We start from the raw sequence: 25,104 nt of genomic DNA on the forward strand, positions 1-25,104 counted from the left end.
TTACACACCTGTCAGCAAAGGGTGTGGCTAAAATAGCCGAATCCACTAATTTGAAGGGGTGTCCACATACTTTTGTATATATAATGTATCATACTAATTTCAGTGTCCTGGATTTACATACTATGTTACGTCTAGTCTATGAGACCAGGCTGTCCACACAAGAAACATGAACCCTTTCCTGTGAGAGACGATCAAATTGTGGAGCTGCATGTCTGTTAACGTGGCTGTTCTGCTGTAAGTCACTAGGGTGTCAGAGGGACAGTGTGGGGCCAAAAAACCCTTTAGCCATAACTATAACCTCTTGAGATTTTCACTCTAGCTAGTGTGGGAGATGTGTGTATCTGGCAGAGTGAGGAAAGTAAGTGAGAGGGTAAGTGCAAGGGAATTCAGCAATCCAAAAGGCCTTGATAGTTGTTGTTTAGGAGGCCCAAAATGTTTTAAGATTGCTAAGTGCATGTAAGAAGACAGAGGGAGTAAGCCAAGGGACAAACAATTCATCCAATAAAATGTCTGCAGTTAGTTGAGTCTCTGTCTATTCCCCAGTTAAAACCCTGAACGCTTTTTTTTTTCCCCACTCACTCTGAGCTCCAGCCAGTTTGCTGCAGTGTTGTTGACTCTGGCCTTGAGCATCTAGATCTGGGACAGGAGAGCCAAGCCCCCTGCCCCCACATCACATTAGACTACTGCCTAACAAGAACAATCTGTGTAGAGCCCAGTCATTTTCTGGGAAGCAAGGCAGCCAGAGAGGGAGGAGGGGAGGGAAGGAGAAGAGAGGGAGGAGGGGAGGAAAGGAGAAGAGAGGGAGGAGGGGAGGAAAGGAGAAGAAAGGGGGAAGGAGGGATGTGTCCTAATGGCAAAAAACTTTTTTTCCCCTTCTGTGCCGGTCAGAGAAACTGTAGAAGTTACTGGAGGAGGTGAGGCAGGCACGTTTTCCCTCTTGTTCTCTCAGTCCATTTTCCTCTCTCAAGCATCCACCGTTCCAGAGGAGCCTTTTCTGTGTGACCACTTCTGTAGGAGGTGAGTAGAGCCTCTTCTATTCATTTACTTTTACTGTACATTTTACCACATAGGGAAACAGATGAAATACTAGCTGATAACATTATCAAATATGAGTTAACTTTAGTGGACAGGTATGACCTCACATGACCATTGCAGTTCAGCTACAGTGACAGCATCATGACATGTCTCCAGGTAAGCAGCCCGCCAGTAGGGAATCAGGCTAGTTCAATAGCGTTCCCCAACAGGATGTTCTCTGAGACCAATGGGTTTCCCATATTTGAATGAGATATTGTGCAGATAAATGTGCGGTGAATAGAGCTTTTATTTTTTTTGAATTATTCAACCGTATTAAAATGTTCGTATGTCATTATTTCCCACACAAAGGCAGTGCTAAATGTATGACTGTTGAAAAATGTCTGATCATCTCCATCTAATGGTATCTTGAACACTTCAATAGAGACTAATACATCTGTGTCCTTTATGTGTAGGTGTGTGAAAGTATACATTGAGGGGGAATGGGCGATAAGTTGTAGATGCACTCCCATCCCCCCTTCCCTGATAAGTGCAATGCCTCATGTGGCCCAGCTTGCACACAGATGGAGTGGGAAAAGGGGGTGAAGGAGGGGGTTGGTTGGTTTATATGGACCAGGCCAGCATTCTAGTCCAGGGCTACATTCAGCAGAGCACAACTTTGGAACATTCAGATAGAAATATATTTTGTAGAAAATACATGCCTCTGACATGTTGAGTAAGGACTCATGACAACTCTATTCATTACATTTCTATCGGCAATGATCAGTTGTTTTTTTCTCAGTCATTGTGAAAGTAAGAGTTAGTTCTTGTTATTGCTAGGGTAACGTGGGGTAACCAGCCCCCTCCCCTCTAAGAACAATGTCCAACTGCTGACACAAAAATGTAAAGTTTGGTAAAAATGTGGTATGTGGATGATGGTCATGCTAGGCAAACAAACTATGAAGGGAAATAAGTGGCTACAGTTTACACTTTTTTAGTTATTTAATAATTTTTGTTGTAAAGGGGCATTTTTCCCAAATACCGGGGTAACATTTTTAGCGGCAGCCAGGGCAAATAGGTGACAGTGGTTTATGTGAGAATTACCCGAGGGAGCTAGTTACCCCACGTTACTGTAGATTTTTTTTTAAGCCAAATTCAATTTCAGGGAAATGAGAGGTTCATGATTTATTTCTGTGAAGCAGCATGAAAAGGAGCTGTTGTTTAAATAAATATCCAAAATAGTTATTAAAAGATCGGGACAGGAAGCAATGACATTAACATCAGATGTGACTCTCACATTGACCAAAAGCAGATTGACAAAATGGGATTAACGTTTTAGTCATGTAACCAAATATCAGTGACTGGTCAGGAGTTTGGCCTAGATTCAATCAGTTCCACTTTAACCCACGGAGGTGTAACTGCATTGGAGCTGTCATATCAGCAAGCGACTCCCGGCGTTATACCCGTCGCAGACATTTCCAAGTCTCATTAGTAGAAATCCCATGCAGCCTTGTTACAAGTTTAAACATTGGAATGTGTGTTGTAATCTACAACTCGATTAGGCTAATATGAATTTGGATTATTCAGTCTAATGATGTGTCATTATTTCTACACTTTTTCATTCTGAACTTCGAATGCGGGTCGGACGTGTGTGGCTTCGTGACAATGACCACAAGAGCAGCCGTTCACCAATTTGACAGCTCCAGCTCAGTTAACTTACACCTCCGACATCGACTTAACAATGATCTGCTGTGCAGTTTTCAGTTAGTGTGGGTTAAGGCCAATCTGATTGAATCTAGGCATGTGTGTGCATCTACTGTATCTGTCTGTGTGCGTTGTCATTGTGTGTGTGTCTGCATGTGACATGCTATGATTTGAATCCAGGCTTTAAATCCTGCCTGCCTCTCATCAGTTCTCAGCTGCTGTCTTGGTCTTAAAATTACATTTAGGGCTCTACAGCTATAGACATTCTATCAAGAATAGAAATTACTCAGAAGATATTTTTCATTCATTGTAGATGGGTGAGGCCTTTACAATGTTTTGTGAAACACACACAAAGCAGTAGATGTTAGCTGTCACTGTTAGACGCAAGAACAGCTACATTAATTGCAAACACATCTGTTGATCAAAATCTGTGCAATTCAATAAGTGGAAATGCAAAGTGACAACAGTTACTGCAGCACTGACACTGTTCTTGTTGTTTTGTGCAGGTCCTACAGGAGATGACGTTCCTCATGGCACTTCATCTGATTAGTCTTTCTGTGATGCTGTGGTCCAGCAGTCCCAGTCTGGCCACACCCCACCCTTTCAACATTTCCTTGGAGGGCAGTGCAGAGGAGGAGGAGCTGGGCAGCCTCATCCCCACCCCTTCCTCACCTACCACCAGTGACCCCGCCTCAGTGTCCCCAACCACCTCAGATGGCTCCACTCACATAGAGCACTTCCTGCTCAGCCAGATGGTTCACTTCCTACAGGAGAACATGCTCCTCATCCTTGTTGCCTCCATCCTCTTCATCACCATCTTCCTCATCCTCTGCTGTGCTTGCATCATGAGCCGCAAGCGGAAGGTCAATGCCTACTACCCATCGTCCTTCCCCTCTAAGATGTACGTGGACCAGAGGGACAAGACCGGATGTACCAAGCTCTTCAACGAGGTGCCAGAGAAACCCTCCAACGGGCAGCAGGCTGAACCAGTTGACTCCAGCAAGCAGCTCCAGCAAGACATCATGAGGGCAGCCAAGAACCTCCGCACTCCCTCCAAACCTCCCCTGGGCGAGCGAGAGGGAAACAACCCCACACAGATAGCAGCAGCTGCAGAGAATAGTCCTGATGTGAATGTTCAGGCTGAGGGAGAAATCATAGAGAAAGACAACGAGCCATCAAATCCAGCTGAGCAGAGCGAGGAGGAAGTATGCCAGCTCTCAGACAGTGAGGCCCAACACCACAGCTGCCCCAAGCAGCCAGAGATCCTTCCAGGACAGATAGGCCTAACAGAGGAGGATGAGTCACTCACAAGAGCTGAGCTTCCATCTGGCCCAGGGCACTCACAGGCCAAGCAGGAAGGGGATAGGCAGGAGAACTCCACTGTCACGCAGTCTATTCCGTTGATCACTGGGGAGAAAACAGCATTTTAACTTTGTTGGACAGTGGACCAGTGGAGGCTAGTGGAAGGAGAAGATATAGCAGGACAGGCTCATTGTTATGGCTGGAATGGAATCAATGGAACAGAGTCAAATATGTGGTTTCCATATGTTTGATCTCGTTCCATTTATTCCATTCCAGCCGTTACAATGAGCCTGTCCTCCTATAGCTCCTCCCACCAGCCGCCACTGCATTGGACAATACGTTTGAGCTCAATGGTTTGGACGCTTTTGCATGAGTGACATCTTTAAGCAAAGCGGTCAGCTTTATATACCACTCTTTGGATTTACCAAATGATGTCTATTCAGTTGTATGTAATCATATACACTTTTGTTTCCCAGTAGCCATCTTTCCATGTCGCTCCCTAAAGGGTATATTATGTAACCTGAGCATACACCCAGGTGGATGCTGTAGTCTTAGTGTTTTTATATGTATTAGTACAATGGCCAAAGTAATGGTACTGCCTTTTGTTTCCCTCTTCCATTCATTGGTAGAGATCCTTTTTTAGGGCAACATGAGATTGCTTTCCCTTTTTATTTAACTAGGCAAGTCAGTTAAGAACAAATTCTTATTTACAATGACGGCCTAGGAACAGTGGGTTAACTGCCTTGTTCAGGGGGAGAACAGATTTCTACCTTAACTCGGGGATTCGTCCTACCAACCTTTCAGTTACTGGCCCAACGCTCTAACCACTAGGCTACCTGTTGCCCCTTGAAGAACAAATATGGATAAGTAGAAGGTAAGTTCACCATGAGCACATCATGGTGCAGCATCTGCAACAACTTGAATTTAGTATGTTTCCTACATTAAGGGAGGTATTTTTGCGTTATAAAACCTCTGTTTATTGTTTGGTTCGTCAAATGTTTATCCCGTCGCTTTAAACATTTCCATTAAAGGGTCAATCCGGAGTCCCAACAATAACAAAGCAGGCACCCAGCCACTTGTTTCGGTAAACAGCTGAGGGATGGGGCTTAATATAACGACTCAAATTCATAGAGCTATGGATGCAAGGACTGAGCATCCATGAGATCAAACTGATAGTGAACCATGTTTTGAAGCTATAGTGTTTGTTTACACCAACTTTGTTTACAAACATTGAAGTACAACAAACTTATAGTTGGGGTTCTGATGGAGGTACGACAGATTAACTAAACTTATGAAGCATTTAAGTTACATTCTTCAAGAATCAATGCCTACATAAGTATTTTACCAGTCCAAAAAATATGAAGCCCTTAAAGGGCCAGTTGCTCAGCTGCAGACCCAGGTCCTGGGTCAAAACTTGGGAAAGCACCCAACACAAATGTCTGTTCTACTTGTACTGTTAGAATACAGGCTGGTTATTCCAGTGTGGTTGAAAACATGCACACTCCAAAATGTTTGTAGAGGTGCCGACTAATGGACAGTAAACTGTATAAAAATAGTGTGCAGCTTTCTTTCTTAATTTCCATATTGTACTTTGGTTGAATAAAGTAGATTTTATGAAGACAGTAAGAAACAGCAGCATTCTAAAATGTGTTGAGTATTTGGGTAGGTAACGATAAAAGCAGAACCATTTATCTGAATGTATGAAGTCAAACATATTTAACATGGCTCTGGATAATGTATGCCAGTGCTGCCATCTAGTGGAGAAATTCAGCACTTCAATTTATCTGGTAGTATACACACCATCTGACAAATACCAGGTAGTACTGAAAAGCTGGTTAGACTTTAAATGACTAAAACAAAGACAGACATGCCATACTACTTACGCATTACTTTATTACTTTCCATTAAAACCAGGAACTGTGTCTGAAATGTCACTCTAAACAATCAAAATAGATACCTTGATAGTTTGCTACCATTTTACATCTTCTGCATTGCACTTCATCATTGCCTTCAAAGCACAGGAGTGTTGATGGAATACTAAGACAGCCTTAAAGGTTTTATTCAATACTTCCACCACTGCATCCAGAATCAGTTCCCAATGGAACACACCCATTCCATGACAATACTCAAGCACAAAAAAACCAAGCAAACTCCCAACACACTTCACATTTTTCACTCCTGAAAATAAGGTTTACTTTGTACCAATCCCCCGATCAGTGCCCTTAAAATGTGCGTTAACGTGACAGGCTGGAGTAAAGATCAGAAAAACATAATGCCACAGGGGCTTGGTGTTTACACTGTGCCATCCATGTACGTTGTATGGGTGGACATAACATGAACTAATTTAAGGTGCCCCATATATAGAAGGATGGTGGAGTGGGGATCCAGGACTATACTTTGAGTGTCCCCTTGGTAGTAGGGTGCAGGACACTGGTGTTCAGGATAACATTGGCAACCCCTCAGTTGCTGGCTTTGACCGCCTCAATCTTGCCATCCTGTTTGAGACGGTAGTCATGGAGGGCAGCTTTGATGGCATCCTCAGCCAGCACTGGAGAAAAGGGCACAGTCAGGAATTTCAAATGGTTTGAAAATTAGGTAAAAAAAAAAAGATGGTTTAGAATTTCCCAACTTGTTAGACAGTTGGGAAAGAACAGTCTTCGATATTAGACTGAAATAAGAGCTTACTAGAGCAGTGAAGTTTGACCGGTGGAAGACAGAGCTCTTTGGCAATATCCGTGTTCTGTATGGTCAGTGCTTCATCAATCTGAAAGCCAAGAGAGCAACATTCCATCAACCAAGAAAAACTCCATCCAACCATGATATGTAACAAAAGGAACAAACAAGCAGCGTGGGCGGAAAAGACTTGAATTGAGAAATGCAACATTCAGACAGAACAGTGAAACAGGAAACAGAGGAAGTGTCATGGGTGCAGAATGTTCACTTACAGATTTGCCCTTCACCCACTCTGTTACCAGGGAGCTGGAGGCGATGGCTGAGCCGCAGCCAAACGTCTTGAACCTGGCGTCCACAATCTTCCCATGATCGTCTACCTCAATCTGCAGAAAGGAGTCACTTTATGCAATGGTGACTTTTGTTCACAAATGAATTCATAAACAATGTAGTCACGTTAGTAAACACATATGCTTGGTAACTAAATAGAGCATGGCGCTTCTCCGTAAATCCTGTGTTGACACTTCTTTGGAATACAGTAAATGGCAACTTCATTCAAAACCCCAGGCCATCGGAGGTTCCTGTGAAGTGGACTTGATAAAACACAAATCAGGACAGGAGACCAACGTACCTGCAGTTTCATCACATCGCCACAAGCTGGGGCACCCACCAAGCCTGTACCCACATTCTTGGAGGTCTTGTCCAGGGAGCCAACGTTCCTTGGGTTCTCATAGTGGTCCACTACCTAAAAATTGGGGGGGGGAAAAAAGGAAATGTCCTGGTTAGTCAACATATTGTTGATTCCACTTAATTCACGATTATGATTACATGCCCTGCTGCAGTTAAAAACATTCACATAACAGCATCCGTAATCACATTCCAACTCTCTCCCAAAAAAGCAGGCTCAAGGCTGAGAGGCCTCTTGCATTGCCGTTATGTAACAAGTTGACGTTACGTAAGGCATATTAAAATAAACAGATTAGGACAGGGCTCCACTGCTCACAACAGTAATTCCTGTTGCAACCTCCCTCCCCCCAGATGTAATAGCCATGATGTGGAGTCATTCTCTACACTATTAAACAATGCTGGGAACAAAGCTTTTGACGATTGTCTGAATATCCTAAAATGTCAGGGCCTCGTTTCCCAGAGCCTGAGTAGCATTAAGATCATTGTTAAGATGGTTCTGATGCATCTTTAGAAACCGAGCGGTTTCTCAAAACCATAGTTAAAGTTGCACTTGAAAACACGCATTTACCTCAGACCACTCAGAATAGCTAAGTGCGTCGTTAGATGCTTGTTTTTGCCATGCCGTCACTTTATACACAGAATAGCTCCGCTAAACAAAGACTCAAGACTCTGGAACTGCCGATAACTTCAGAATGAAGTTGACTACAAATAAAGTTGCCAATGTCTTTGCAATTGTAACAAATATGCGAAGAATAAGACGATGCTTCAAATGAAAACCATGGCTGAAAGACAAACATAACATTTATTTGAAAATTACAGGCCTATGTTCATTCAATTTATTTATCTGTTTTCTAATTCTAGGCTGTCAAATTTTGCTTCAATTTATTTAATGTGCAACATGTGCGCAAACTTTGATTTTGATCATTATAGGGTAAGCGTTTAGAATGAGCAACCTCAATTTGGAGTCATAGGTGGTAATAAACTCAAAAAGAAACGTCCCTTTTTCAAGACCCTGTCTTTCAAAGACAATTCGTAAAAATCCAAATAACTAACTAACTTCACAGATCTTCATTGTAAAGGGTTTAAACACCGTTTCCCATGCTTGTGTAACAGTGTAGGTTCCGTCCCTCTCTTCGCCCCAACCAGGGACCCTTGCACACAACAACTGACACCCCACGAAGCATCGTTACCCATCGCGCCACAAAAGCCGCGGCCCTTGCAACGCAAGGGGAAACCCTACTTCAAGTCTCAGAGCGAGTGACGTCACTGATTGAAATGCTATTAGCGCGCACCACCGCTAACTAACCAGCCATTTCACATCGGTTACACTTGTTCAATGACCCATAAACAATTAATGAACATGCACCTGTGGAACGGTCGTTAGACACTAACAGCTTACAGACGGCAGGCAATTAAGGTCACAGTTATGAGAACTTAGGACACTAAAGAGGCCTTTCCACTGACTCTGGAAAACACCAAAAGAAAGATGCCCAGTGTCCCTGCTCATCTGCTTGAACGTGCCTTAGGCACGCTGCAAGGAGGCATGAGGACTGCAGATGTAGCCAGGGCAATAAATTGCAATGTCCGTACTGTGAGACACCTAAGACAGCGCTACAGGAAGGACAGCTGATCATCCTCGCAGTGGCAGACCACGTGTAACAATGCCTGCATAGGATTGGTACATCACACCTGCGGGACAGGTACAGGATGGCAACAACAACTGCCCGAGTTACACCAGGAACGCATAATCCCTCCATCAGTGCTCAGACTGTCCACAATAGGCTTAGAGAGGCTGGACTGAGGGCTTGTAGGCCTGCTGTAAGGCAGGTCCTCACCAAACATCACCGGCAACAACGTCGCCTATGGGCACAAAACCACCATCACTGGACAAAAAAAAAAGGACTGGCAAAAAGTGCTCTTCACTGACAAGTTGCGGTTTTGTCTCACCGGGGGTGATGGTCAGATTTGCGTTTATCATCGAAGGAATGAGCGTTACACCGAGGACTGTACTCTGGAGCGGGATCGATTTGGAGGTGGAGGGTCCGTCATGGTCTAGGGCGGTGTGTCACAGCAGCGTCAGACTGAGCTTGTTGTCATTGCAGGCAATCAACGCTGTGCGTTACAGGGAAGACATCCTCCTCCCTCATGTGATACCCTTCCTGCAGGCTCATCCTGACATGACAATGCCACCAGCCATACTGCTTGTTCTGTGTGTGATTTCAGTGTTCTGCCATGGCCAGTGAAGAGCCCGGATCTCAGTCCCATTGAGCATGTCTGAGACCTGTTGGATCGGAGGGTGAGGGCTAGGGCCATTCCTCCCAGATATTTCCGGGAACTTGCAGGTGCCTTGGTGGAAGAGTGGGGTTACATCTCACAGCAAGAACTGGCAAATCTGGTGCAGTCCACGAGGAGGAGACGCACTGCAGTACTTAATGCAGCTGGTGGCCACACCAGATACTGATTGTTACTTTTGATTTTGACCCCCCCCTATGTTCAGGGACACATTATTCCATTTATGTTAGTCACATGTCTGTGGAACTTGTTCAGTTTAAGTCTCAGTTGTTGAATCTTGTCATGCTGAAAATAAATGCAGTTGACAGCGAGAGGACATTTCTTTTTTTGCTGAGTTTCTCTCTAGGAGTCTGTCGTCAGTATTGTGGAATGACTGGTAAGAATTGAATGAAGAAAGCTGATCAGAGAGCAGCACTCCTTTTCTTTTGAGCCCATCAGTATCGACGCATGGTCTAAACGCAATTAGCGAACGTTCTCACTACTTTCTTGTTTGGGAAACACTTAGTTGGCTGGTAAATAACGATGCATGATTATCTGGTATGATCATCGTAATGCTTAAGTTACAACGCAACTGGGTAAATGAGGCCCTGGTGAGTTTGTTAGGGGCCAGTTGGTACTGATGAGTTTAATTATTCAACTGTTAAGTTAAATGTCACGTGCACAAGTACAGTGACATGCCTTTCTTGCAAACTCTAAACCCAACAATGCAGTAATCAGTAAGTGTAATACTAAAAACTAGAGGTCGACCGTTTGATTTTAACGCCGATACCGATTATTGGAGGACCCCAAAAAAAAAAAGCCGATACCGATTAATCGGCAGGTTTTGGGGGTTTATTTATAATAATTACAACAATACTGAATGAACACTTATTTTAACTTAATATAATACATCAATAAAATCAATTTAGCCTCAAAAATAATGCAAAACAAAGTGTTGGAGAAGAAAGTAAAAGTGCAATATGTGCCATGTAAAAAAGTTAAGGTTTAAGTTCCTTGCTCAGAACATGGGAACATATGAAAGCTGGTGGTTCCTTTTAACATGAGTCTTCAATATTCCCAGGTAAGTTTTAGGTTGTAGTTATTATAGGACTATTTCTCTATACGATTTGTATTTCATATACCTTTGACTATTGGATGTTCTTATAGGCACTTTAGTATTGCCAGTGTAACAGTATAGCTTCCGTCCCTCTCCTCGCTCCTACCTGGGCTTGAACCAGGAACACAACAACAGCCACCCTCGAAGCAGCGTTACCCATGCAGAGGAAGGGAAACAACTACTCCAAGTCTCAGAGTGAGTGACGTTTGAAACGCTATTAGCGCACACCCGCTAACTAGCTAGCCATTTCACATCGGTTACACCAGCCTAATCTCGGGAGTTGATAGGCTTGAAGGGGTGGGTATAATTTGTGGAACGTTCCAACAGGAATCTGTTCCAAAAAACGTAAAGTAAAAGGTTGCCAACCAACAACGCATACAAACCTAGCTAACTCGCTGCTGAATAGGCATCAACTCACCACGTAGCTTATTCTTAATGTTTGTCTATAGGCAACCAGAGTGAGGACAGACATTTTTTGGAATAAACGTGATGAGTGAAAAACACAATGAAATAGACCACTCACTACCCGGTATCTTATTCTGCCGCTTTACAACTTTGTATGCGTTGTTTTTTGGCAACCTTGTTATTTACGAAGTTTTTGGAATAGATTCCTGTTGAAACGTTCCACAAATTATACTCACCCGGTTTGAAGTCATAAACAGCTTGAACCACAGCGAAGAGCTGCTGGCAAAATCCACAAAAGTGCCGTCTGAATCAAATGTTTACGAGTTATGTCAATGTTACGTCATAATTACGTAAAATTCTGGCAAATTAGTTCGCAACGAGCCAGGCGGCCCAAACTGTTACATATACCCTGACTCTGCGTGCAATGAACGCTAGAGATGTGACACAATTTCATGTTAGCTGGCAATATTAACTAAATATGCAGGTTTAAAAATATATACTTGTTTATTGATTTTAAAGAAAGGCATTGATGTTTATGGTTAGGTACATTGGTGCAACAGTGCTTTTTTTGCAAATGCGCTTGTTAAATCAACACCCGTTTGGCGAAATAGGCTATGATTCAATGATAAATTAACAGGCACCGCATCGATTATATGCAACGCAGGACACGTTAGATAAACTAGTAATATCGTCAACCATGTGTAGTTAACTAGTGATTATGTTAAGATTGATAGTTTTTTTTAGATAAGATAAATTTAATGCTAGCTAGCAACTTACCTTGGCTTCTTGCTGCCCTCGCGTAAGAGGTAGGCAGCTGCCATGCAGGCTCCTCGTGTATTGGATTAGTAACCGGAAGGTTGCAAAAACGAATCCCCCCTGAACAAGGCAGTTAACCCCCGTTCCTAGTCCGTCATTGAAAATAAGAATGTGTTCTTAATCTGACTTGCCTAGTTAAATAAAAGGTGTAAAAAAAAAAAATTACAAAAAAAATACCGATTGTTATGAAAACGGCCCTAATTTTTTTTTTTTAAATACAAAAAATAAATAGAAAAATAACAAAAAATAAAATAAATAGGCCCTAATTACAAATCGGTCGACCTCTACTAAAAACATCATCAGGTAGAACATGAGACAGTAAGCAAGCATACTATATACAGGGTCAGTCAGTTCCAGTACCATATTTACAATGTAGAGATACTGGAATGAGAGGTAGATATGTATAGGGGTTTTGATTAGGCCTAGCCCAAATCTCATCACATGTGGGAGCAGCCAGAAATGACTGAGCTTATGTTCCTTTTGGCCAAAACAGGAGTTGTAAACATTCCAATACACTGTCTATAAGCTATTCATACAGTATGTTCAGAATGAGTGATGAAATGCTAGCCTAAAAAAAAAAAGACAATTCCACAAAATTGATTTTATTCTCATGGATTATGCACTCTTCAGTGTAGTAGCTACATGGATATTGTTAGCCCAATATTGGACTAAAGGAGCCTAACGTTACTCCTTATATGTTCTGTTTAAAAAAGTGAGTTGGCTCAAAACCACCATCTAAAACATGAATAAATTGTCTACTGCAGTATCGGTTCTAAAAACAAAGCCCTCTACTTTCATTTCACAAATGCAAAATAGTTACGATACACTGTTTTCCCCAACCTGAGCCGTGTTTGAATACTCATACTAACAGTACTATTTGTGACATGAATTGAGTATATAGTATGCTTATTTGGTCATAGTATGCCAAAAGTTCCCAGATGTCATACCAAATTCACCAAAAATATGAAGTACACACGTAGGGGACATTATTTCCGTACTTGAGGGCCTAAAAAGCAATTCTTCAGGAAATGGGCGTGGCTTCAGTGTTTTCAGATTTAAAGAAAATTGGCAGAAAATGTGCAGCAGAAGTACAACGAGAGCAGATACAAATTCATTGCTTTAACTAATTATGACAAATATTAAGATGTTGAGCAATGTAATAAAGTAATTACTTTTCAAATAAGTTACCTTACACGTTATGTTGGCTGATAATGTTAGCTACGCTGTCCTCACGAATCACATAGCATATCATTACAGCAGTATGTACCTGTATGTTAGCTAGCTACTTATACATCAAACTTGCCAGTATATTAACTATAGGCTAACTACCAAACATTTGAGTTGATTATTCCCGTAATTCTTAGTTAAAATGGTATAGTCGTTGTGCGTTCTCAATGGACAGTCGGGTGCTTTCATAAATTTGCTCTGGCTATGTACTCCGATTTCAGAGCACTCGCCTGAGTGTACCAGAGCGCAGAATAACACCCGTTGAATACGGCCGGGGGGCCATAATTAAATTGTTGCCAGCAGCACAGTTACCAACGCTCTGGATAACATGAACTGCCTAACTAGCCCTGCTAGACCGAGTAAAATGGTCAGTGGTCTCATGTGTGTCTGGAAATAGCTAGGAAGCTAGCCAACATTAGCTTGGGTGCCTTTTTATTTTACCAGATAGGCCAGTACAACTGCGACCTGGCCAAGATCAAGCAAAGCAGTGCGACAAAAACAACAACACCGGGTAAACAAACATAGTCAATAACACAGAAAAATCTGTATACAGTGTGTGCAAATGAAGTAAGGAGGGAAGACAATAAATAGGCCAATAGTGGCAAAGTAATTATAATTTAGCAAAATACACTGGAGTGATATGTGCAAGTAGAAATACTGGCAAAAGAGCAAAAACAAATATGGGAATGAGGTAAGTAGTTGGTTGGATGGGATATTTACAGATGGGCTGAGTACATCTGCAGCGATTGGTAAGCTGCTCTGACAGCTGACGCTTAAAGTTAGTTTGGGAGATATAACTCTCCAACTTCAGTGATTTTTGCAATTCGTTCCAGTCATTGGCAGCAGAGAACTGGAAGGAAAGGCGGCCAACGGAGGTGTTGGCTTTGGGGATGACCAGTGAAATATACCTGCTGGAGCGCGTGCTATGGGTGGGTGTTGCTATGGTGACCAGTGAGCTGAGATATGGCGGAGCTATAGCTAGCAAAGACTTATAGATGACCTGGAGCCAGAGGGTTTGGCGACGAATATGTAGCGAGGACCAGCCAACGAGAGCATACAGGTCACAGTGGTGGTAGTATATGGGGCTTTGTTGACAAAAATGGATGGCACTGGGATAGCAAATTGGATGCAGTCTGAGTGTTGGAGACTATTTTGTAAATGACGTCGCCGAAGGATAGTCAGTTTTACGAGGGTATGTTTGGCAGCATGAGTGAAGGCTTTGTTTGCGAAATAGAAAACATTCTAGATTTTACTTTGGATTGGAGACGCTTAATGTGAGTCTGGAAGGAGAGTTTAGTCTAGCCAGGAACCTTGGTATTTATATACAGCTCAAAAAAATAAAGGGAACACTTAAACAACACATCCTAGATCTGTATGAAATAAATAATCTTAAATACTTTTTTCTTTACATTGTTGAATGTGCTGACAACAAAAAATCACACAAAAATAATCAATGGAAATCCAATTTATCAACCCATGAAGGTCTGGATTTGGAGTCACACTCAAAATTAAAGTGGAAAACCACACTACAGGCTGATCCAACGTTGATGTAATGTCCTTAAAACAAGTCAAAATGAGGCTCAGTAGTGTGTGTTGCCTCCACGTGCCTGTATGACCTCCCTACAACACCTGGGCATGCTCCTGATGAGGTGGCGGACGGTCTCCTGAGGGATCTCCTCCCAGACCTGGACTAAAGCATCCGCCAACTCCTGGACAGTCTGTGGTGCAACGTGGAGTTGGTGGATGGAGCGAGACATTATGTCCCAGATGTGCTCAATTGGATTCAGATCTGGGGAACGGGCGGGCCAGTCCATAGCATCAATGCCTTCCTCTTGCAGGAACTGCTGACACACTCCAGCCACATGAGGTCTAGCATTGTCTTGCATTAAGAGGAACCCAGGGCCAACCGCACCAGCGTATGGTCTCACAGGGGGTCTAAGGATCTCATCTCGGTACCCAATGGCAGTCAGGCTACCTCTGGCGAGCACATGGAGGGCTGTGCGGCCCCCCAAAGAAATTCCACCCCACACCATGACTGACCCACCGCCAAACCGGTCATGCTGGAGGATGTTGCAGGCAGCAGAACGTTCTCCACGGCGTCTCCAGACTCTGTCACGTGCTTAGTGTGAACCTGCTTTCATCTGTGAAGAGCACAGGGCGCCAGTGGCGAATTTGCCAATCTTGGTGTTCTCTGGCAAATGCCAAACGTCCTGCACAGCGTTGGGCTTTAAGCACAACCCCCACCTGTGGACGTCGGGCCCTCATACCACCCTCATGGAGTCTGCTCAAACGGTCAGAAACAGACACATGCACATTTGTGGCCTGCTGGAGGTCATTTTGCAGGGCTCTGGAAGTGCTTCTCCTGCTCCTCCTTGCACAAAGGCGGAGGTAGCGGTCCTGCTGCTGGGTTGTTGCCCTCCTACGGCCTCCTCCACGTCTCCTGATGTACTGGCCTGTCTCCTGGTAGCGCCTCCATGCTCTGGACACTACGCTGACAGACACAGCAAACCTTCTTGCCACAGCTCGCATTGATGTGCCATCCTGGATGAGCTGCACTACCTGAGCCACTTGTGTGGGTTGTAGACTCCGTCTCATGCTACCACTAGAGTGAAAGCACCGCCAGCATTCAAAAGTGACCAAAACATCAGCCAGGAAGCATATGAACTGAGAAGTGGTCTGTGGTCCCCACCTGCAGAACCACTCCTTTATTGGGGGTGTCTCGCTAATTGCCTATAAATTTCCACCTGTTGTCTATTCCATTTGCACAACAGCATGTGAAATTTGTCAATCAGTGTTGCTTCCTAAGTGGACAGTTTGATTTCACAGAAGTGTGATTGACTTGGAGTTACATTGTGTTGTTTAACTGTTACCTTTATTTTTTTGAGCAGTGTAGTTGTCCACATATTCTAAGTCAGAACCGTCCAGAGATGTGATGCTAGTCGGGAAACGATCGGTTGAAGAGCATGAATTTTGTTTTACTAGAAGTTGGAGGCCACGGAAGGAGAGCTGTACGGCATTGAAGCTCGTCTGGAGGTTAGTTAATACAGTGTCCAAAGAAGGGCCAGAAGTATACAGAATGGTGTCGTCCGCGTAGAGGTGGATCAGAGAATCACCAGCAGCAAGAGTGACATCATTGATATATACAGAGAAAAGAGATGGCCCAAGAATTGAACCCTGTGGCACCCCCATAGAGACTGCCAGAGGTCCGGACAACAGGCCATCCGATTTGACACACTGAACTCTATCTAAAAAGTAGTTGGTGAACCAAGCGAGGCAGTCAGAGAAACCAAGGCTGTTGAGTCTGCCGATAAGAATACAGTGATTGACAGAGTCGAAAGCCTCGGCCAGGTCGATGAAGACTGCTGCACAGTACTGTCTTTTATCAATGGCGGTTATATCATTTAGGACCTTGAGCCTGGCCGAGGTGCACCCGAGACCAGATAGCATAGCGAAGAAGGTACGGTGGGATTCGAAATGGTTGGTGATCTGTTTGTTCACTTGGCTTTCGAAGAATGTAGAAAGGCAGGGCAGGATGTATGTCTGTATCAGTTTGGGTCTAGAGTAGAGGTCGACTGATTATGATTTTAACGCCAATACCGATTATTGGAGGACCAAAAAAAGCAAATAACGATTAAAATAAAATAACACGGCCGTTTTTTTATATAATAATGACAAATACTGAATGAGCACTTATTTAAATTAATATAACACAAGTCTATTTAGTCTCAAATAATTAAACATGTTCAATTTGGTTTAAATAATGCAAAAACAGTGATGGAGAAGAAAGTAAAAGTGCAATAGGTGCCATGTAAAAAAGCTAATGTTTAAGTTGCTTGCTCAGATCATATGAAAGCTGGTGGTTCTTTTTAACATGCGTCTTCAATATTCCCAGATAAGAAGTTTTAGTTATTACAGGAATATTTCTCTATACCATTTGTATTTCATATACCTTAGACTATTGGATGTTCTTATAGGCACTTTAGAATTGCCAGCCTAATCTCAGGAGTTGATAGGCTTGAAGTCATAAACAGCGCTGTGCTTCAAGCATTGAAGAGCTGCTGGCAAATGCAGGAAAGCGCTGTTTGAATGAATGCTTACAAGCCTGCTGCTGCCTACCACCGCTCAATCAAATCATAGACTTAATTATAATATAATTAACACACAGAAATATGAGTCTTATGTCATTAATATGGTCAAATCCAGAAAATATCATTTCAAAAACAAAACGTTTATTCTTACAGTGAAATACGGAACCGTTCTGTATTTTAAATCGAACGGGTGGCATCTATAAGTTAATATTGCTGTTACATTGCACAACCTTCAATGTTATGTCATAATTATGTAAAATTCTGGCAAATGAATTACGGTCTCTGTTAGGAATAAATGGTCTTCACACAGTTCGCAACGAGCCAGGCGGCCCAAACTGCTGCATATACCCTGACTCTGCTTGCACAGAACGCAAGATAAGTGACAATTTCCCTAGTTAAAAGAAATTCATGTTAGCAGGCAAAATTAACTAAATATGCAGGTTTAAAAATATATACTTGTGTATTGATTTTAAAGAAAGTCATTGATGTTTATGGTTAGGTACACATTGGTGCAATGACAGTGCTTTTTTCGCGAATGCGCTTGTTAAATCATCACCCGTTTGGCGAAGTAGGCTGTGATTCAATGAGAAATTAACAAGCACCGCATCAATTATATGCAATGCAGGACAAGCTAGATAAACTAGTAATATCAACCATGTGTAGTTAACTAGTGATTATGTTAAGATTTGTTTTTTATAAGATAAGTTTAATGCTAGCTAGCAACTTACCTTGGCTTCTTGCTGCCCTCGCGTAACAGGTAGTCAGCCTGCCACGCAGTCTCCGTGGAGTGCAATGTAATCGGCACAATGCCGATTGTTATGAAAACTTGAATCAGCCCTAATTAAAAAAAAATAATAAGTCGACCTCTAATAGACCCTGTTTTAATAAATAAATTCAGCTATATGTAGGCTACTGAGCTTGTCTGATGCTTTAAGCACCGAATAAAAATTAAGACACTAATTACTAAAGAGAGCAATATAGCCTACCCTGAAGAAGAAAAAACTAAACAATGTTCCACATCCTCCTCCGCTGCTGGCCTTAAATTCTGCCGTTATGCCCCTGAAGTTGCCGGTAATAGGCTACACCAGCGGTCGGCAACCTTTTCCATTTGGAGTGGCAAGTTATCGTACCATTTATACGGATCTACGTACCAGTTATGAAATATTTATTTTTTGTACTTATACCCCTTTTTCATGATAGCCAATTGGTAGTTAGTCTTGTCCCGTTGCTGCAACTCCCCTATGGACTTGGGAGAGGCGAAGGTCGAGAGGCTGTGTACAGGCTATTTGACCAAAAAGGAAAGTGATGGAGTGCTGCATCAGATGACCTGGCCTCCACAAATCACCCGACCTCAACCCAATTGAGATGGTTTGGGATGAATTGGACCGCAGAGTGAAGGAAAAGCAGGCAAGAAGAGCTCAGCATATGTGGCAACTCCAGGACTGTTGGAAAAGCATTCCTCATGATGCTGGTTGAGAGAATGCCAAGAGTGCACAAAGCTGTCAAGGCAATGGGTGGCTACTTTGAAGAATCTAAAATACTTTTTTGGGGTTACTACATGATTCCATACGTGTTATTTCTTAGTTTTGATGTCTTCAATATTCTACAATGTAGAAAATAGTAAAAATAAAGAAAAACCCTGAGTAGGTATCCCAACTTTGGACTGGTACTGTATGCCACTGCACAACAAAAAAACAAACAAATCTTGGGTAGACCTTATCAACTAACTGGGGTCAGCCCTAATAAAGAATGATTGTAAAATCTTTGAGATCCTCTCCGGTATATCGTGAGAGTTCCTTTCCTTGTATAACCTCTTATTGCTGATAAATGAGTTCTGCCTGATTCCTCAAACAAGTTTTCAACAATGCTAAGCAGTTGCAAAGTAGCAAGTAGTTGCAAAGTTGCTAATGAGCTAAAATTGTCCGTGACGAGATTCGAACACACAACCTTTGCGTTACTATGTACCCATACATATACTAATTTGAGTGTCCAGGGTTTACGTTTACTAAGGTTCTAACACAGTTGCAGCCAACAGTATTTTTCAGTGACAACATGTTTGTGGAGTCCATTTACAGAGCAGGTCTGTTCCGTCTGTTTTCCATTAACACGCGGTGTAACATGGAGATATGGCTGTGTGGGAACACTAACCCTATAAGTGTGTGTGTGTGTGTATTGTATTTTTTCCTCACTGATTATTTCTATGCTTCCAAAACCGTACCGCAAGTGATCCTGTTAAGCCGAAACCAGACGCCATCAACGGCGTCAATTTGCATGCGAGAGTAGAGCATCAATTCGCATACACTGCATAGCGTATGCCAACTGTCATGAGAATCCATAGTAAACAGTCATTTGCTATATAGCCCCTTGTCAATTATTGTGGTGTTCCTTTTGACTCATCTTAAAAATGTCCTACCGGATGCACCGTACCTGCCTCCTGCTAGTGGCTCACCAAGGTGAGGAGAGTTGTAGCTAATACACCCTAGCAGTTTAGAGAATTTAGCTAGTCTCGTTCATTCTACATAACAGTATTCGCTCTTGGAGTTCCTTGAGTTTCCAAGCCGTAGCCTGCCTTGGCTATATGCCTGTGCTCAAAAACAACAAAGGTAGGCATAAAGTTATTGTTTTCAAATATGTGTTATTGGCACTGGCAGCTAAACTTAAGTGATAATGCCCAAGAAGCCAGTGTTTGGAGGATATATTGGCATGGCTGTTGTTAGGCCTGAGACTAACTGAAGTAATTAGAGTAAAAACAAATATTTTGTCATATGGCCTCATACTACAGCTGTCAGCCAATCAGCATTCTGGGCTGGAACCACCCAGTTTATAATTAAGCAATAAGGCACGGGGAGGTATATATGGCCAATATACCACAGCTAAGGGCTGTTCTTAGGCACGACGCATCCCAGAGTATATTGGCATATTACCACAAACCCCCGGGGTGCCTTAATGCTATTATAAACTGGTTACCAATGTAATTAGAGCAGTAGAAATAAATGTTTTGTCATACCAGTGGTATACGATCTGATATGCCACGGCTGTCAGCTAATCAGCATTCTGGGCTGGAACCACCCAGTTTATCATACCTATTATAAACTGTGTGGTTAGGTTACGTTGATAGCCAGTTTAATAGCAATAAGGCACCTCGGGGGTTTGTGGCATATACCACGGCTATGGGCTGTGTCCAGGCACTCCGTGATGCGTCGAGCATAAGAACAGCCCTTAGCCGTGGTATATTGGCCATATACCACACCCCCTCAGAGGTGGGATGAAGTCATTGTTTTACAAGTCACAAGTAAGTCTCAAGTCTTAGCACTCAAGTCCCAAGTCATGTCTGAGTCAAGTCCTAATGTGCTCTTCACCAAATGTAATACCATTTCATATTTTTAACAAGAGTAATAGTTAGTATATTCCATTTATGCAAATCATTAATGCTTTTAAAAATATCTATGCATTTATTACTTTCCAAATAAACGTTATATTTCCATGGAAATACATGGGTAGCCATGAGAAATCCCCCCCCAAAAGTGATCGACTATCGCAATTGTGCGATGTAGGCTTGTACATAATCGCTCAACCTTACACTCTCTCTTTGTGGTTACAGTAGGTTAACGCATGTCAATAGTCTTAGGAACAGCAGTAACGATTTAGGCTACCAACTGCCTAGCCAGTTGCAGCTTAATCTTGGGTGCAATGATCACGTTCCCGCACTGACTGACTGTGTGGAGGCTCATTGAGTTAACGTTACATTTGCCTACATGATACACTAGTAAGGTAATAAAATATACCATAACTTCCAGACTATTAAGCGCACCTGAACATAAGCCGCACACACCGATTTAAAAAATATATATTATTTTGAACATAAATAAGCTGCACGTCTATAAGCCGCAGGTGCCTACCGGTACATTGAAACAAATTAACTTTACACCGGCTTTAACGAAACACGGCTTCTAACAAAAAATAAAACATTAGCAGTGAACAGTAGCCTACCAAGAAAGTCATTGGTCACCATCTTCCTCCTCCTGTGCACTGAAACCATCTCCTTCGGTGTCAGAGTTGAATAGCCTCAGAATTGCTTCATCCGATATTGGATCGTTTTCATTGTCGCTCTCATCACTTTCATCCGGAGGCAAATCCCCCGCTGAGCCCTCGTCAACATGCAGCAGTCCAGCCTTTCGAAACCAGTTGATGATAGTGGATTTTTTGACAATGCTCCACGCTGTCAGGACCCACAAATTTGAAAGCGGGAAAAATCCATATATTAGCCGCGTCATTGTTTAAGCCGCGAAGTTCAAAGCGTGGGAAAGAAGTTGCGGCTTATAGTCCGGAATTTACGGTATAGCTGTCGGCTATATTAGCCACGACTTAACTTCTATGGGCTAGGTGGGACGCTTGCCAGTGTAATCCCGTGGCGCGATATTCAAAACCTAAAAAATGCAAAAACTTCAATTTTTCAAACATATGACTATTTTACACCATTTTAAAGACAAGACTCTCGTTAATCTAACCACACTGTCCGATTTCAAAAAGGCTTTACAACGAAAGCAAAACATTAGATTATGTCAGCAGAGTACCCAGCCAGAAATAATCAGACACCCATTTTTCAAGCTAGCATATAATGTCACATAAACCCAAACCACAGCTAAATGCAGCACTAACCTTTGATGATCTTCATCAGATGACAACCCTAGGACATTATGTTATACAATACATGCATGTTTTGTTCAATCAAGTTCATATTTATATCAAAAAACAGCTTTTTACATTAGCATGTGACTAGCATGTGACTAGCATTCCCACCGAACACTGCCGGTGAATTTACTAAATTACTCACGATAAACGTTCACAAAAAGCATAACAATTATTTTAAGAATTATAGATACAGAACTCCTCTATGCACTCGATATGTCCGATTTTAAAATAGCTTTTCGGTGAAAGCACATTTTGCAATATTCTCAGTAGATAGCCCGGCATCACAGGGCTAGCTATTTAGACACCCAGCAAGTTTAGCACTCACCAAAGTCAGATTTACTATAAGAAAAAATGTTATTACCTTTGCTGTTCTTCGTCAGAATGCACTCCCAGGACTTCTACTTCAATAACAAATGTTGGTTTGGTCCCAAATAATCCATTGTTATATCCAAACAGCGGTGTTTTGTTCGTGCGTTCAATACACTATCCGAAAGGGTAAATAAGGATGACAAGCATGGCGCATTTCGTTATAAAAAAATTCTAAATATTCCATTACCGTACTTGGAAGCATGTCAACCGCTGTTTAAAATCAATTTTTACGCCATTTTCTCGTAAAAAAGCGATAATATTCCGACCGGGAAAGCCTGTATACATACAAAGTGAGAGAAAATAAATACATCTCGTGCCCTCGTGCACGAGCGTGAGTCTCAGAGTACTCTGACCAGCCACTATCCAAACGCGATAGTGTGTTTCAGCCAGAGGCTGCCTCGATATCATTCAGCTTTTTCCCGGGTTCTGAGAGCCTATGGGAGCCGTAGGAAGTGTCACGTTACGGCAAAGATCCTCAGTCTTCAATAAAAAGAGCCAAGATGAACAACAACTTGTCAGAGAGGGCGCTTCCTGTTTGGAATCTTCTCAGGTTTTTGCCTGCCATATGAGTTCTGTTATACTCAGACACCATTCAAACAGTTTTAGAAACTTTAGGGTGTTTTCTATCCAAAGCCAATAATTATATGCATATTCTAGTTACTGGGCAGGAGTAGTAACCAGATTAAATCGGGTACGTTTTTTATCCGGCCGTGTCAAGACTGCCCCCTAGCCCTAACAGGTTAAAGAAATTGTTGCGCCTCCAGGTCTGTAATTTTCTTCCTGCATGTTTTGCAAGTTGCAATCAGTTTTTTGTTGATACCCAAAATTATTATTTTTGGATATAAAGTATCATCTTTCCAAGGGCTCCATCTGAATTCACCTGCTGGCCTTCCTCTGCACTGTCACTCAACTTTTTTTTCAGCTGGAACAATTTGATTGGCTGTTGTCCGATTCAAACCGTAATCCGTCAAATTAAGAGTTGATGCGCTGCACACTTTTTTAAATAGCATAATTTTTCATATTTGGGCATGGGGAGGGTATTAAGTCACCACGCCATGTGACTCGAGTCCACGCCATGTGACTCGAGTCCACGCCATGTGACTCGAGTTCACGCCTCTGCCCCCTCGTGTTTTGTTGCTACATATACACTTTAATTATGTCACAATTCCAGACGTAACAATGCACAAGCAGTCTATTTTCTGGCAATTTACCCGCTCACTTTCGCGTAGAAGCGATAAAAATAGACTTCCTTTCTAATTTGAGGCGTATACACGCTCGTAAAAAAATAAATAAATAAATAAATCACTAATTTTGGCTTCAATGTTCAGACCGAGCGTTTAAAACTCCCCGTACAGAAGAGGCCTTCTTCTAATAACTTGTGTAATGAAACTGAATAATGATCAAGGGATAATGTATCCTCCAACACACATGTTGGTTCAACAGAAACCGAGTTAATGTGTAAATGTTATTTCAGATTCTGTCATAAAGAACCCAAAATCTATGAAACTGCGTATTGCCAGGGCTACCACTATGGATGCCGCTTCACTGCATGTCACCTAGCGTAAATAAATTAGCTATAGGTACCTGTTACCAAAATAGCTGTGGAATTAGCCAACAGCTCAGGACGGAACAGATTAACCGTCAAGTAGCACTTGTCTCACTCGACATGATGCTGTACATGAAAATTGCATTGGCAGGGAAAAAAATAAACATAAAAAACGAACATGTTCAATTACAGTTAACAAGCTACCTTTAGAGTATTAAGTTAATACAAGGCAAGGCATGTGACGCATGTTGTTACCTAAGCTACCGCTTTCTTTAATGAATATATTTCAACTAGCTAAACGTCACTGTATGATAAATACATAACAGTTCATCAATGCTAGCTTTGCTTCTGGGCAAGTTCAGTTACCTAATATAGGTAGTTAACCTACTAAGTTAGTTGCCTAACGTTACTGCGCCAAGCCATTCACGTTGTTGGAAGAGTTTACGACCTCAACAGTGAAACATGGTTGAATTTATCAGCTATCAAACACAGCTAGTTATTTTTGTTACCTTCTTGTGGTAGGCGGCTTGGGCTTTATATTCCGGGGAAGAAAGCCTTTTGATCACAACAAGAGGGGTGATGCACTTCTTTGCTGCTATTAGACCCGCCATGTTCACGGTTTGTCTGAAATGACGCACTCTGAAACCATGCGAGCGAGCGCCTACCTTTATGGTGCTTTCAAGACAACTGTGAACGCTGAAACAATACGAGGTCAAATCATGACGTCTTTTTGTATTATTTTTTATTTAACTAGGCAAATCCGTTAAGAACAAACTCGTATTTACAAAGAGCTCCTGCGGGAACGGGGGCTGGGATTAAAAATAAAATACGAATATAGGACAAGAGACACCACAACACTAGGTAAAGAGAGACCTAAGACGAAAACATAGCATGGTAGCAGAACAAAACATGGTACAAACATTATTGGGCACAGTTAACAACACAAAGGGCAAGAAGGTTGCCATTGAATGTAGAGATAGAGACAAAACGGTCCAGTTTGAGTGTTTTTTGCAGCTCGTTCCAGTCTCTAGCTGCAGTGAACTGAAAAGAGGAGTGACCCAGGGATGTGTGTGCTTTGGGGACCTTTAACAGAATGTGACTGGCAGAAAGATGAGGGCTGCAGGATGAGGATGATGAGGGCTGCAGTAGGTATCTCAGATAGGGGGGAGTGAGGCCTAAGAGGGTTTTATAAATAAGCA

At 42.4% G+C, this 25,104-nt stretch overlaps 2 protein-coding genes across 2 annotated transcripts; one reads left to right on the top strand and one right to left on the bottom strand.

The window, feature by feature from the left end:
* Positions 1–619: 619 nt before the first annotated feature.
* LOC106564485 (transmembrane protein 119) lies at positions 620–5,572 on the top strand. Its single transcript, XM_014130605.3, has 2 exons — positions 620–1,017; positions 3,222–5,572. Exon 2 carries the CDS (start codon positions 3,234–3,236, stop codon positions 4,143–4,145), a length of 912 nt encoding a protein of 303 aa, XP_013986080.3. The 5' UTR covers positions 620–1,017; positions 3,222–3,233; the 3' UTR covers positions 4,146–5,572.
* Positions 5,573–5,885: 313 nt separating this feature from the next.
* LOC106564518 (iron-sulfur cluster assembly scaffold protein IscU) lies at positions 5,886–24,608 on the bottom strand. Its single transcript, XM_014130644.3, has 5 exons — positions 24,415–24,608; positions 7,319–7,432; positions 6,963–7,073; positions 6,703–6,781; positions 5,886–6,565 (listed from the first exon to the last, which is right to left on the bottom strand). Exons 1-5 carry the CDS (start codon positions 24,514–24,516, stop codon positions 6,477–6,479), a joined length of 495 nt encoding a protein of 164 aa, XP_013986119.1. The 5' UTR covers positions 24,517–24,608; the 3' UTR covers positions 5,886–6,476.
* Between the last annotated feature and the right edge of the window lie 496 nt (positions 24,609–25,104).

This window comes from Salmo salar, chromosome 01 (genome assembly GCF_965601325.2).
Source record: "Salmo salar chromosome 01, fSalSal1, whole genome shotgun sequence".
In the NCBI taxonomy this organism is placed as follows: domain Eukaryota; kingdom Metazoa; phylum Chordata; class Actinopteri; order Salmoniformes; family Salmonidae; genus Salmo; species Salmo salar.